At 44.9% G+C, this 14270-nt stretch overlaps 1 protein-coding gene across 1 annotated transcript in view; it reads right to left on the bottom strand.

Moving 5' to 3' along the window:
• The window catches only part of FARP2 (FERM, ARH/RhoGEF and pleckstrin domain protein 2), a gene marked incomplete at both ends in the record, with an annotated part of 117693 nt that extends 104153 nt beyond the window's left edge, over window positions 1-13540 (bottom strand). The window contains one exon of the mRNA XM_080720054.1: window positions 13358-13540. Within this exon, the coding sequence (XP_080576180.1) occupies window positions 13358-13540 (183 nt within the window). The remainder of the gene's footprint in view (window positions 1-13357) is intronic.
• Window positions 13541-14270: the final 730 nt, after the last annotated feature.

Raw genomic sequence — 14270 nt, forward strand, 5'->3', positions numbered from 1 at the left:
ATTGCTTAGACAGTTGCTGAAGATTTAAAGAAGTTTATTAAAAAGATAGAAATACAAGAGATAGTCACAGCCCTGTGCCGGAGCGGGGCACAGGGGGGCAATTTGAATGAATACACCAAAGAACTCCAGTTTACTGAGTGTTTTTATCCAGACCAATTCCGAGGCAGGTCCTTTGATCTGCAGATATGCTGCCCTATCTCTAGCCCAGTTTTTCTGCTATCTCCAGCCGGATTTGGGGCAGCCCTGTCTCCAAACACAGGCCTCTACTTCTGTTCCCCTCCCCAGATGTGTTAAATTGTTTCTCCAGGATCTGGGATTTTCTCCCATCCCTCAGGCCATTTGTCTTTTCTTAGAAATGTAAAGAGAGCTCTTCCCCCGGCTTACTTTCTTTCCTTCTCTTTAGAAATGTAAATTACAAGTCCCTTCTCCCTACCAGTCCTGGCTCTCATACAAATGATATATTTTTAAAATTGGAAATCTTTCCCAATACTGATACATTAATACAATTTAAAACCTTTTCCCAATACTAGTACAAAGGGTCCTGAAGCAACTTCGGTATTCCCTGTTACACAGCTGTGGGCGCTTCTCACCAAGACAGACTGGTGGGATGACACTGCCATGTTCTTTCCATTTGACTTCATCAGGTCACCAGGACTGGATGAAGCACCACCCTGCTTGTGTGTTGGGGGAGCTGGCACGGAGAGCTTCCAATACCACAACCAAGTAACTAAGAATAAAAACGTCTATGTCTCTGCCACTCACCACCCTACCACATTCCTGGGCATCAGAGAAAAACAAAAAAAGATCAATTTTCCATGACAAAATAACAGGTTTTAAAATCTAGGGCAGTCACATAATAGTGTGTCTCCTTGAAACACATAAGAGCTTTTGCATAAAACCTACATTATCTCCAAATTTCAGATGCTGAATTACTAGCTTTTTCTTCTGAGGTCAGGCCAAAATAAGTTCTAAGGCAGTTTATTTGCCATATTTAGGATGTTCATGTGGGAGCAATGACAAACATCTGGCTTTGGTGCTCTCTGGAATGCGGACTATTTCTTCCGGCCAGAGGGAGACAGTAAGCTCCTTCTGGAGTAGCCAAGCCTTCCACGTGGCCTCCTTCCTGAGTCTGCACTCCCACTGGGCACACACTAAAGCTGATGTTTCTGCAGCTTTTGGAAGAAAGAAGAGAAGCAAATAGAAAATGAAAGCCCACCCTAAAGGTTTTGAATAAGCTAAAAGACAGGGTTATAAGAGAAACTAAATAACAATAATAACGAAAACCCCTCAATCCCTATTCCTAGTGAAGGACATTCACTCCCTCAAATGACGTCTTACACCCCAGACTGTTCTTTCCTCCTCCCTTCCTTCCCTCCCTCCTTTCCTCCCCTGGTACTAGGTTATCCCAGGCCTGATCAAGTGTTCTACCAAGCTACACTCTTAGCCTAGACTAAACACCACTTTACTGGAATACTAACCTTCAATAATAGAGAGGCTGTGTCTTTCATTATCTCCCAAATCTTCAAGAATAGTGAATTATTCATTTCTGAAAACAAAACCGCCCTAACAGCCTACCCTTCTTCTAGGTGGCCCACATGGGACAAGTTAATATACAACTTCCAGACAGTTTTCAAACAAATTTACTGATCAAGCCAGGTGTGGTGGGCACACTTGTAACCCCAGCACTCGGGAGGCTGAGACAGGAGGACCCCAGTTCACAGCCAGCCTCAGCTACTTAGTGAGGCCCTCGGCAACTCAGTGAGGCCCTGTTTCAAAATAAAGAATAAAAAATAGAGCTGGGGGTGTAGCTTGGAGGTAGAATGCCCCTGGGTTCCATTCCTAGTACTGCAAAAATAAAATAAAATAAAATAAAGGCTGCAGGTATAACTCAGAAGTAGAATGCTCCTGGGCTCTATGTCTAGTACCAAAACCAAAACAGTTACTTGGGAGGCTGAGACAGGATCACAGGTTTGCAATTATCCTCAGCAACTTAATGAGACTCTCAGAAAATCTAGTGAGACTCTGTTTCAAAAAAAAAATAGCCAGAGCCGGGCGTGGCGGCGCAGGCTTGTAATCCCCGCACTTGGGAGGCTGAGCAGGAGGATCGCGCAGGTTCTAAGCCAGCCTCAGCTGGCTTAAGAGACCCTGTTTCCAAATAAAATATAAAATAGGTCTGGGAGTATAGCCCGGAGGTAGAAGGCCCCTGGGCTCCATTCCCAGTACTACCAAAAAAAACCCAAAAAACAAAATAGCCAGGAGTGGTAACCCACACCTGTAATCCCAGTACTTGGGAGGTTGAGATAGGAGGATTGCAGGTTTGAAGCCAGCCCCAGCAATTTGTGAGACTCTGCTTAAAAAAAAAAAAAAAAGAAAGAAAAAGGAAAAAAAATATATATATGGCTGAAGGTATAGTTCTGAGGTAAAATGTTACTAGGCTCAATCCCTACCACCACAAAACAACAACAAAAATCATGGGGGGGGTGTTATATTTCAGAGGTAAAATGCCTCTGGGTTCATTCCCTAGCAGAATCTCCCCCACCAAAAAATCTGCATAATTACTTTATTTGTTTTTGCAGTACTGGGGAATGAACCCAGGGGCATTCTACTTCCAGCTATTACCCCCCCCCTCCTATTTTTATTCTTTATTTTGAAACAAGGTGTCACTAACTTGTGGAGGGCCTCACTAAGTACCTGAGGCTATCTGGGAAATTTGATCCTTCTGCCTCAGTCTCCTAAATACTGGGATTACAACCTTGTGCCACCATGCCCAGCTTGCACAAATTCATTCTTTCTTTCTTTCTTTCTTTCTTTCTTTCTTTCTTTCTTTCTTTCTTTATTGTGGGTCTGGGGGTAGAACCCAGGGGCATTTGACCTCCCGAGCCACACCCCCTACTCTATTTTTATTCTTTTTGTTTTAAAACAGGGTCTCACTAAGTTGCAGAGGGCCTCACTAAGTAGCTGAGGCTGTCTGCGAACCACGATCCTCCAGTTTCAGCCTACCAAATGCTGGGATTACAAGAGTGCGCCATCACGCCCGACTGCACAAGTATTTTAAATACAACTTTAAAATATTTTTAGAATGTCAAGCTTCTGCTCTGGGCCAGTGCCACCTCACAGGTCACTGTGGACATAAGCTTCACAGCCCTGCGCTGCAGAAGCACTCATGCTGAGCTTGGTGGCAGCTCAGTGCTGGGCTGACTCCACTCTCACTCAGTCTCATCCAGGAACCAAATGTAGGCAGTTCTGTTGTTGTGTTGGGGTAGACTCGTTTGTCATACCCCAGCCCCAGATTTCTAAAATGGTACAATACACACACACACACACACACACAAACACACGTATGTATGTGTGTGTATATAATTTTTCTGCTCAAAGCCCTCCTTTCTTTACCCATTAAAATAATTTTGAAGTGTCATTAAAATAATTTTAAAACCACAATGAGATGATTCATACCCAGTAGAATGGCAGGAATAGAAAAGTAATAAAGTGGTAAGTGTGCCAGCAGGCATGGTGGTGCACACTTGTAATCCCAGCATTTGGGAGGCTGAGGTAGGAGAATTAAGGTTTGCAGACAGCCTCAGCTACTAAGTGAGGCCCTTTGCAACTCAGTGAGACTGAGACCCTGTTTCAAAATAAAGAATAAAAAATAGGGTTGGGCTGGGCGTGGTGGCGCACGCTTGTAATCCCAGCATTCAGGAGGCTGAGACCTGGAGGATCACGGTTCCGGACAGCCTCAGCTATTTAGTGAGGCCCTCTGCAACTCAGTGAGACCCGGTTTCAAAATAAAGAATAAAAAATAGGGCAGGGAGTGTAGCTTGGAGGTCGAATACCCCTGGGTTCCATCCCCAGACCCACAAAAAAAAAAAAAAAGGGTTGGGAACAACCTCAGTAACAAAGAGAGACTCAGCAACTTAGTGAGACTCTGTTTTCAAACAAAAATAAAAAGGGGTGGGGGTGTAGCTGGGAGGTAGAATGCCCCAGGTTCCAACTCCAGTACCACAAAAAAAAAAAAAAAAAAAAAAAAAAGTGGCAAGTATTGGCAAGACTGGAGAAATAGGAGCCCTCTTAGTGTTGCTACTTGTAAAACAGTCTGGCAGTTCCTCTAAGGATTAAATTTAGAATTACCCTACAATATCACTCATGGATATATACCCAAAGAAGTGAACACATACACCCATACAAACACTTGCAGTGAGTGTTCATACAGCATTATTGACATAGACACAGGTGGAAAGAATCCAAATGTGCACTGATTGATGAACACACGGGAGACAACATAGGCCCACACAGCGGAGTCCTATCAGCCTGAGACAGAACAAAGCACTGCCGCTACAACCCAGCGCACCCCAAAGTGTGATCTGTAAGAAGCGAGTCACAAAGGAGGACGTAAGCTATGATCACATTCACAGGACTGTCCAAGAGAGAGCTACAGAGATAAAAAGTGGATTGCTGCTGGCTTAGAGCACGGGGAGGAAGAGCGCAGGGACAGGGACAGCTGAAGGGTGTGGGGGTGCATGTTTAGATGAAAATGGTCTCAAACTGACTGTAGTAATAGTTATGCCTTTCCCTCCCTCTCTCCTCCCTCCTTCCCTTCCTTCCTTTCTTTTAGTGTTACTGGGGATTGGAACCCAGGGACCTTCCTCCAAGCTACATCCCCAGCCCTATTTTTTATTCTTTATTTTGAAACCGTGTCACTGAATTGCAAAAGGCCTAAGTATCTGAGGCTGTCATCGAACCATGATCCTCCTGTCTCAGCCTTCCAAATGCTGGGATGACAAGCGTGTGCCACCATGTCTGGCAATAGTTAAACATTTCTGTGATTACTGAATACCACTGAATTGTACACTTTAAATGTTAACTCTATAAATTGTATCTTTATAAACTTAAAAATTTTAGTTCAACTTACTCTCCACACTATTAAATGCTAAATACAAAAGAGAAGATCCCAGCTTCAAGCCATCTTGATTTAAGGGTGAAAAGTTAAACAGAAATGCACTATATAGCTCATAGAGGGAACAAAGTAATCCCTGTGCAATGCTGGTATTGTCTAGTGTGAGACCAGCGCATCTAGAAAACCATGACTACTACAGCTAGGAAAACAGGTGCAAAAGGCCCCAAGTCCTCAAAACAAAATGAAACAGAGTTCTCCAGGTGAGAAAACAACACTCTTCTTTTTGTGGTACTAGGAATGGAACGTAGGGGCATTCTACCTCTGAGCTACACTCCCAGCCCTATTTACTTATTTACTTATTTATTTATGGTACTGGGGGTAGAACCCAGGGACATTCTACATCTGAGCTATAACCCCAGTTCTATTTTTTATTCTTTATTTTGAAACAGAGACTGAGTTGCGAAGGGCCTCACTAAGTAGCTGAGGCTGTCCATGAACCACAATCCTCCTGTCTCAGTCTCCCAAATGTTGGGATTACAAGTGTGTGTAACCACAGCCGGCTTTTATTCTATTTATTATTATTATTATTATTATTAATTTTATTTATTTATTTATTTTGGTGGTACTGGGGTTCCTGGAAACCCTTCTACCTCCAGGCTACACTCCCAGACCTATTTTTATATTTTTATTTGGAAACAGGGTCTCTTAAGCCAGCAAGGCTGGCTTTGAACCTGCGCGATCCTCCTGTCTCTGCCTCCCAAGCGCGCGCCCCCACGCCCGGCTTATTCTATTTATTTTAAAACAGGGTCTCACAGGGTGGGGGGGCGCCAAGTACTGTGTGAATATCTGCCATTGTCAGCATGATTCACATTATGATGTGAGACTATAGTGCACGAATAAAATAAAAAAAGATTAAAAAACAAAACAGGGTCTCACTAAGTTGCAGAGGGCCTCACTAAGTAGCTGAGGCTGGCCACAAGCCTGAGATCCTCCTGTCTCAGCCTCCCAAGTACTAGAATTACAAGTATGCATCACTTAGCCTGTTTGAAAAAGCACTCTTTAAAACAGAAGGTTAAACAAACCTAACTTTTTTGTGTGTGTGGTACTGGGGATGCCATCCAGGGGCATTCTACCTCCAAGTGACACCCCCAGCCCTATTTTTTATTCTTTATTTTTGAAACAGGGTCTTACTGGTTTGCAAAGGGCCTTACTAAGTAGCCGAGGCTGGCTTTGAACCTGAGCAATCCTCTTGTTTCAGCCTCCCAAATGCTGGGATTACAAACGTGCACCAACCACCAAGCCTGGCTCAAATTTAATGTTTGATTCATTGGGCAGATAATTTGCTGAGCAAAGCACTGTTCCAAACACTGAAAGCACAGGTTTCTAACCTCTCAAATTTACCTCTAGCAGAGACAACAAGCATGCCCTGGGCGCTGTGTCTTGGTGGAGACAGGCCTGCAAATTAGGAACCCCTTTGTTCTTTTTGTTCACAGCCAGCAGCTTCGAGTGTGAGCAGCCTACTAAAACCAACAAAGAAACCACCTGACCTCATCCTGTTTTCCTGGTCAAATATAAGGACAGGGGCAATGAGAGAACAGGAATGAAACCCACGGATGAGAGATGTGGGGCAGCATCAGGAGGCCTGGAGGTCGGTAACCAGCCTCGATGTAGAGACTGATGGCCTACGGGACAGTGGGAGAGGAGCAGGGCAAAGCTGCCTCTGGGTAGGACTTGTAGAAGAGGGGGCTCTTCCTGCTCAGGGAAAGCCCAGGTGGCTAATGCCAGACCCTAGACCAATCTGGCTCACTAGCAATTGTAGGGGTGGAGTGCAAAAAAAAAAGGATACCAATCCCTCGCCACTTTGGATGAAGATGGCTTGACGCCGATCCCTTGAATCCGCCCTGACGGCTTGCTGTGATCAGTACAACATAACAGAAGTGACACCGGATGACTTCTATGTGGGCCCTGAGGCACCTCCCACTCCTCACAGAGAACGCTTCCAGGACCACGAAAGAGGCACGTCGGGCTCATGGAAGAATAGGATTCCACGCCAGATGGAGGGAAAGGCCATCCCAGACTATTCAGCCCAGTCCAGAAGAACTCTACACCAAGAGCAGAGAGCAGGGCGTGGTGGCGCACGCTTGTAATCCCAGTACATGGGTGGCTGAGACAGGAGGATCGCACAGGTTCGAAGCCAGCCTTAGCTACTTAGTGAGGCTCTCAGCAACTTAGTGAGACCCTGTTTCCAATAAAATATAAAAGCTGGGTATGGTGGCGCACGCTTGTAATCCTAGCATTTGGGAGGCCGAGACCAGAGGATAGTGGTTCATGGACAGACTCAGCTACTTAGTGAGGAGGCCCTTTGCAACTCGGTGAGACACTGTTTCAAAATAAAGAATAAGCCGGGTGTGGAGGCCCACGCTTGTAATCCCCTTGCTTGGGAGGCAGAGACAGGGGGATCGCGCAGGTTCGAAGCTAGCCGTGCGCGCTGGCTTAGGAGACCCTGTTTCCAAATAAAAATGTAAAAATAGGTCTGGGAGTGTAGCCCAGAGGTAGAAGGGCTTCCAGGAACCCCAGTACCACCAAAAAAAAAAAAAAAAAAAAAAAAAAAGAATAAAAAATAGGGCAGGGGGGGGTGTAGCTTAGAGGTCGAATGCCCCTGATTCTATCCCCAGTACCGGGGATATAGATATGTGTGTGTGTGTGTGTGTGTGTGTGTGTGTGTGTGTCTAGGAGTATACCTCAGAGGTAGAAAGCCCCTGGGTTCCATCCCTAGTACTATAAAAACAAAATGAAACAAAACAAGAGCAGACACATGGGAGTAACTCTGCCATGTCTACCAAAGATAAGAGTTCTATTTGACTAATAAAAACAACAATTACAATTCTAGCAAGCTCAAAGTAGTTTGAAATTTTAACAAAATAATACCTCTGATTTCCTCAGAAGCAAATTGACCCAAATTCTGACTAATGGTAAGTACTTCAGAGAAAGACTTTATCTTATTTATGACTCAACAATAAATATTTGCTTTTCTCCTTTGGACCCTAGTTTTAGTTGGTAAAACCATAAAGCAAGCCGGTCTTGGTGGCGCACACTTGTAATCCCCGCATTCGGGAGATTGAGAGAGGAAGATCGCAGTTCGTGGACAGCCTCAGCTACTTAGTGAGGTCCTCCGTAACTGTTTCAAAGAATAAAAAATAGCCGGGCGTGGTGGCGCATGCTTGTAATCCCCGCGCTTGGGAGGCGGAGACAGGAGGATCGCGCAGGTTCGAAGCCAGCCGTGCTGGCTTAAGAGACCCTATTTCAAAAATATAAAATAGGTCTGGGAGTGTAGCCCGGATGTAGAAGGGCTTCCAGGAACCCCAGTAACACCAAAAAAAAAAAAAAAGGAAAAAAATAGGGCAGGGAGTGTAGCTTGGAGGTTGAATGCCCCGGGTTGCACCTGCAAAAACAAACAAACAAACAAAAAACAATAAACCATAAGGCAGGAGAAAAAAGGCCACTATAGAAGCAAATCCTAGCTGGGCATGGTGGTGCACTCTTGTAATCCCAGTACTTGGGAGACTGGGACTGAAGATAGCAGTTCACAGGCAGCCTTAGCTACTACTTAGTGAGGCCCTTTGCAACTCAGTGAGACCCTGTTTTAAAATAAAGAATAAAACATAGGGCTGGTGTTGTAGCTCGGAGATAGAATGCCCCTGGGTTCCATCCCAGTACTGCAAACAAACAAACAAACAAGCCGGGCTTGGTGGTGCACACTTGTAATCCCTGGCATTTGGGAGGCTGAAACAGGAGGATCGTGGTTCACAGAGAGCCTCAGCTACTTAGGGAGGCCCTTTACAACTCAGTGAGACCCTGTTTCAAAATAAAGAATAAAAAATAGGGGAGGGGGTGTACCTTGGAATTAGAATGACCTTGGGTTCCATCTCTAGTACCACAAGAAATGAATGAATGAATAAACACAAATCCCAAATCAGGTGCTTATAATTCCAATAGTCAAAAGGCTGAGACAGGAGGATTAAAGTTTTGTAGCCAGCCTCAAGTTTGGACCTCTGAAATTAGTGAGATCCTGTTTCAAAATAAGAAGTAAGGGCCGGGCATGGTGGCGCACGCTTGTAATCCCCGCACTTGGGAGGCAGAGACAGGAGGATTGCACAGGTTCAAAGCCAGCCTCAGCCACTTAGTGAGGCTCTCAGCAACTTAGTGAGACCCTGTTTCCAAATAAAAAAAAAAAAGTAAGTCTAAGAGTATATCCTGGAGGTTCCAGCTACACCCCAGCCCTATTATTGTTTTTTTGTTTGTTTGTTTGTTTGGTTTTTTTTTTTTGGCTGTACGGGGGACGGAACTCAGGGGCATTCTACTTCTGAGCTATACCCCCAGCCCTGTTTTTTATTCTTTATTTAGAATAGGGTCTCACTTGAGTTGCAAAGGGCCTAAGTTACTGAGGTTGTCCATGAATTGCGATACTCCTTTTCTCAGCCTCCCAAAGGCTGGGATTACAAGCCCCAGCCCTACTTTTATTAAAAATAATTTTAATGTTGAACCTGTTATATGCCTAGACCCTAGTAAATACATTTGCCATAGAATGGCTGCACAGTGGAATTTTTTCCTTTTTTGTACTAAAGATTGTATACAGGGGCATTCTATCTTTAAGCTATACCCTTAGCCCTTTTTCTTTTGAAACAGGGTCTCCCTCAGTTGCTGAGGCTGTCCTTTAACTTGCTATTTTCCTGTCTCAGCCTCCCATATACTGGAATCATAAATGTGCACCACCATGCCCAGCTTGCCCTTTGGAAATTCTTACCGACATTTCACTGAGAAGAATTTGGGAGCCTAGTTAACTCGTGTGTGTGTGTGTGTGTGTGTGTGTGTGTGTGTGCGCGCGTCTCTCGCTCTCAAACTGGGAATTAAATCCAGGGGCATTCTATCTCCATGCCACACCCCTAACCCTATTCATTCATTCATTCATTTGTTTATTTATTTATTTATGTAGTGCTGAGGGTGGAACCGTGGGCCTTTTACCTCTAAGCTACACTCCCAGACCTATTTTTATATTTTAATTGGAAACAGGGTCTCACTAAGTTGCTGAGAGCCTCACTAAGTAGCTGAGGCTGGCTTTGAACCTGTGCAATCCTCCTGTCTCAGCCTCCCAAGCGCGGGGCTGCGCCACCATGTCCGGCAAACCCTCAACCCTATTTAATTCTTTATTTTTATTTGTTTATTTATTTTTGTGGGTCTGGGGATGGAACCCAGAGGCATTCGACCTCCAAACTACACCCCCTGCCCTATTTTTTTTTTAATTCTTTATTTTGAAACCGGGTCTCACTGAGTCACAGAAGGCCTAAGTAGCTGAGGCTGTCCGCGAACTGCGATCCTCTGGTCTCAGCCTCCCGAATGCTGGGATTACAAGTGTGCGCCATCACGCCCTGCTTAATTCTTTATTTTGAAATAGGATCTCACTAACTTTCTAGGGGCCACCAAGTTGCTGAGGCTGACTGCAAACCTGTGATCCTCCTATCTCAGGCTCTCTAGTACTGAGATTACAAGTGTGCACCACCACACTGGCTAACTCCCACACCTTTGACCTATTTCCTACAGGAGAATCACCCCAGAACTGGCAGAGGGGCAACACATTTTAGGCCTGTAAAGTTCTATGGTCACTGTTTCAGCAGTCCTTTCTCTAACACAGTGATCCAGGACCCCTGCCATGATGAAATGATATTTGGTTCCTCCTCAGATAAGAACTTATACAGTCATTTGGGTGCCTTTGAGTTCTTGGATCTCAGCATTCCAACATGACTCAAGAAAAAGGTCTTGCTCAGGGCTGCTCCCTCCAGCTCCACTCAGGCTCGTCTGTGCCCACCTCCAGCACAGGACACTGGAATGAGGCACTGCTCGCGGCCCACCCACAGCTCTGCTGTCTTCTTGTAAAGCATCTCAACTCAACGGAAATCTCTAAGCACAAATAAACCTCTTGCCGGAGCTTAGATTGTTCTCTGAGCCAGGCGTGGTGGTGCGTACTTGCAATCCCGGCATTTGGGTGGCTGGAAAAGGAGAATAGCAGTCCACGGACATGCTCAGCTACTTAGTGAGACCCTTTGCAACTCATAGAGACCCTGTTTCAAAATAAAGAATAGAAAAAAATAGGGCTGGGGTGCAGCTCGGAGGTAAATGCTCTGGGTTCCATTCTCAGTACCGCAACAAAAACAAAAAAATCCCAAAACCTATGTTCACAGCCAGGCGTGGTGGTGCACAGTGGGAGGAGGTAGGAGGATTGCTACTCAGTGACGACCCTATGTTCACAGCCAGGCGTGGTGGTGCACAGTGGGAGGAGGTAGGAGGATTGCTACTCAGTGACGACCCTATGTTCACAGCCAGGCGTGGTGGTGCACAGTGGGAGGAGGAGGTAGGAGGAGTGAAGGTTTGTGGCCAGCCTCACCTCAGCTACTTAGTGAGGACCTCTGCAATTTAATGAGATCCTGTTTCAAAATAAAGAATAGCCAGGTGTGGTAGGGCACACTTGTGATCGCGGGTTTGAAACCAGCCTCAGCTACTTAGTGAGACCATGTTTCCAAATAAAATATAAAATAGGTCTGGGATTGTAGCCCAGAGGTAGAAAGCCCCTGGGTTCCATCCCCAGTACCACACACACACACACACAATAATAAAAAATAGAGCTAGGGGGTATAGCTTGGAGGCAGAATGCCCCTGGGTTCAATCCCAGTATTGCAAAATAAATAAATAAATGAATAAATAGAAATAAAATTAAAAACAAAAATAGGAACAGTTTCTAAGAATGTTAAGTTAGCTGGGCATGGTGGCACATGCCTGCAATCCCAGTACTAGGGAGGCTGACACAGTAAGATCACAGGTTCAAGGCTAGTCTCAGCAACTCAGCAAGATCCTGTTTCTAAATAAAAACTAATAAGGGCTGGGTATGGTAGTATATGCCTGTAATCCCAGTAATTGGGAGGCTGAGATAGGAGGATTGCAGGGTCTAGACCAGCCTCAGCAACATACCTAAACCCTGTTTCAAAAAAACAACAAATAAAAAGGGCTGGGAGTATAGCTCAGAGGTAGAATGTCCAGGGGTTCAATCTCTAGTGCCATTAAATAGAAAGATAAGACAGACAGACAGACAGACAGAATGACAAAGTAAGGAATGGGGATATAGCTCAGAGGTAGAAAACCCTTGGGTTCAGTAAAAAAAAAAGTTAATTTAAAACTATTAGAAAAAAAGAATAGATTTATGTGCTACATATGAAAAGTTTTAAAAAAGAATACTTTTCCTAATACCATATGGAAAAAAATGTTTTCTAAAATACTATATGGGTCAAGCTGGGCGTGGTGGCGCACGCTTGTAATCCCTGTGCTTGGGAGGATCGTACGAGTTCAAAGCCAGCCTCAGCTACTTAGTGAGGCTCTCAGCAACTTAGTGAGACCCTGTTTCCAAATAAAATATAAAAAAGGTTTGGGAGTATAGCCTGGAGGTAGAAAGCCTCTGGGTTCCACCCCTAGTACCACCAAAAAAATAATAAATAAATAAATAAATAAATAAATAAATAAATACTTAAACAAGAGCTGGGGTGTAGCTCATAGGTACAGTACCCCTGGGTTCCATCCCGGGTACTGCACACACACACACACACACACAAAAGAGTAAATGGTGTAATATTACTATATATATCTTCATAGTATTTAGTTATTTTTGCCAATATTATCAGCACAATTACTATTAGGCAATTGTTTCAAAATAAAAAATGTATTACTGTTGACCTAGCATGCTAGCTAACACTATACAATACCTTCTGAATGGTGGGCTCTTTGCATGGTATTTTTCTTTTTTTCTTTTTTTGGTAGGACCGGGGATGGAACCCCGGGGCCTTCTACCTCCGGGCTACATTCCCAAACCTATTTTATATTTTATTTGGAAACAGGGTCTCTTAAGCCAGAGCAGCTGGCTTCGAACCTGTGCGATCCTCCTGTCTCCACCTCCCAAGCGCGGGGATTACAAGCGTGCGCCACCACGCCTGGCTGCATGGTATTTTTCCAATCCTCACAGTCACTGAGAAAGGGACTGAATGTGTGTTTCAGACAAGGAATGCTGATACACACTGAGGCCACGTGGTGGCCCTCCCCCGGGCCGGGGGGGAGGGTCTGCACGGAGCCACGTGAGAAACCCTGAGCAGTACCACACCTGTGGCGACAGCAGCGGAGTGAGACGCGGAGGCTAGATGCCTGCCACTCAGGCTGTGGAGCGCCCATCAGCAGTCTGCCGAGGCAGCCGACCGAAGCAGAAGAGGGGAAGACTGAGTCCCATCAGAATCACACTCAGTTTCAAGGATTTTGCTGTGTGTTCAACAAAGTCACTTCTGGCTAACTTAATATGCCAAATCTAACCAGCAAAATGGGATGATAGCTTTAGAAGATGTAAGGAAACACACCTCCAGAACCCACACTTCTTACCTCAACATTGAATACTTCCACGCTATTGTCCAGCAGTTTCACTCTGACAGGCAGGTGCTTCTCCTGCATTCTGGGTGAAAGTGTCCGTCCTGGCTCCAGGGTGCTCACGCCCAAAGAGGTCTGTGCACTCAGGCGTGTACCTGCGGTCTGTAGGACTCTGTATGTTCCTTCTATCTCTCCCATTCTTTGCCAGTTAAAAGCGAAGAAAACACTAAAATAAGACAATACACCAAGGAATTATTACTTTATTACTATTATTATTAAAACAATGCAAATAAATAATCAGCAGGCACACTGGAACCTGAGTACTATTTCTGCCACTTTTGAGTCTTAAATTACATCAAAACAGCTAGGCTGGGCATGGTGGTGTGCACGCTTGTAATCCTAGTACTTGGGAGGCTGAGACAGGAGGATCAAACAGGTTTGAAGCCAACCTCAGGTACTTAGTGAGGTTCTCAGCAACTTAATGATAACTTGTTTCCAAATAAAAATATAAACTAGGATTGGGAGCATAGCCTGGAGGTAGAAAGCCCCTAGGTTTCATCCCCAGTGTCTGTCTGTCTGTCTGTCTCTGTCTCTGTCTCTCTCTCTCACACACACACACACACACACACACAAACACACACACACACACACAAACACACACACACGCCGGGTGTGGAGAGGATCGTGAATAGCCTCAGCTACTTAGGCAATTCGCAACTCAGTCAGGCCCTGTTTCAAAAATAAAAGGCCTAAAAAATAGGGTTGGGGTGTGTAGCTCGGAGGTATAATGCCCCTGGGTTCCATTCCCAGTACCACACACACACAAAAAAAAAATCAAAACGAAGACTTAAAAAAGATTATGTTTGAGCTGGGCATGGTGGCACACACCTGCAAGCCCAGATACTCAGAAGGCTGAGGGTAGACGGAC

Source organism: Muscardinus avellanarius (genome assembly GCF_963383645.1).
Source record: "Muscardinus avellanarius genome assembly, chromosome: 2".
Classification (NCBI taxonomy): domain Eukaryota; kingdom Metazoa; phylum Chordata; class Mammalia; order Rodentia; family Gliridae; genus Muscardinus; species Muscardinus avellanarius.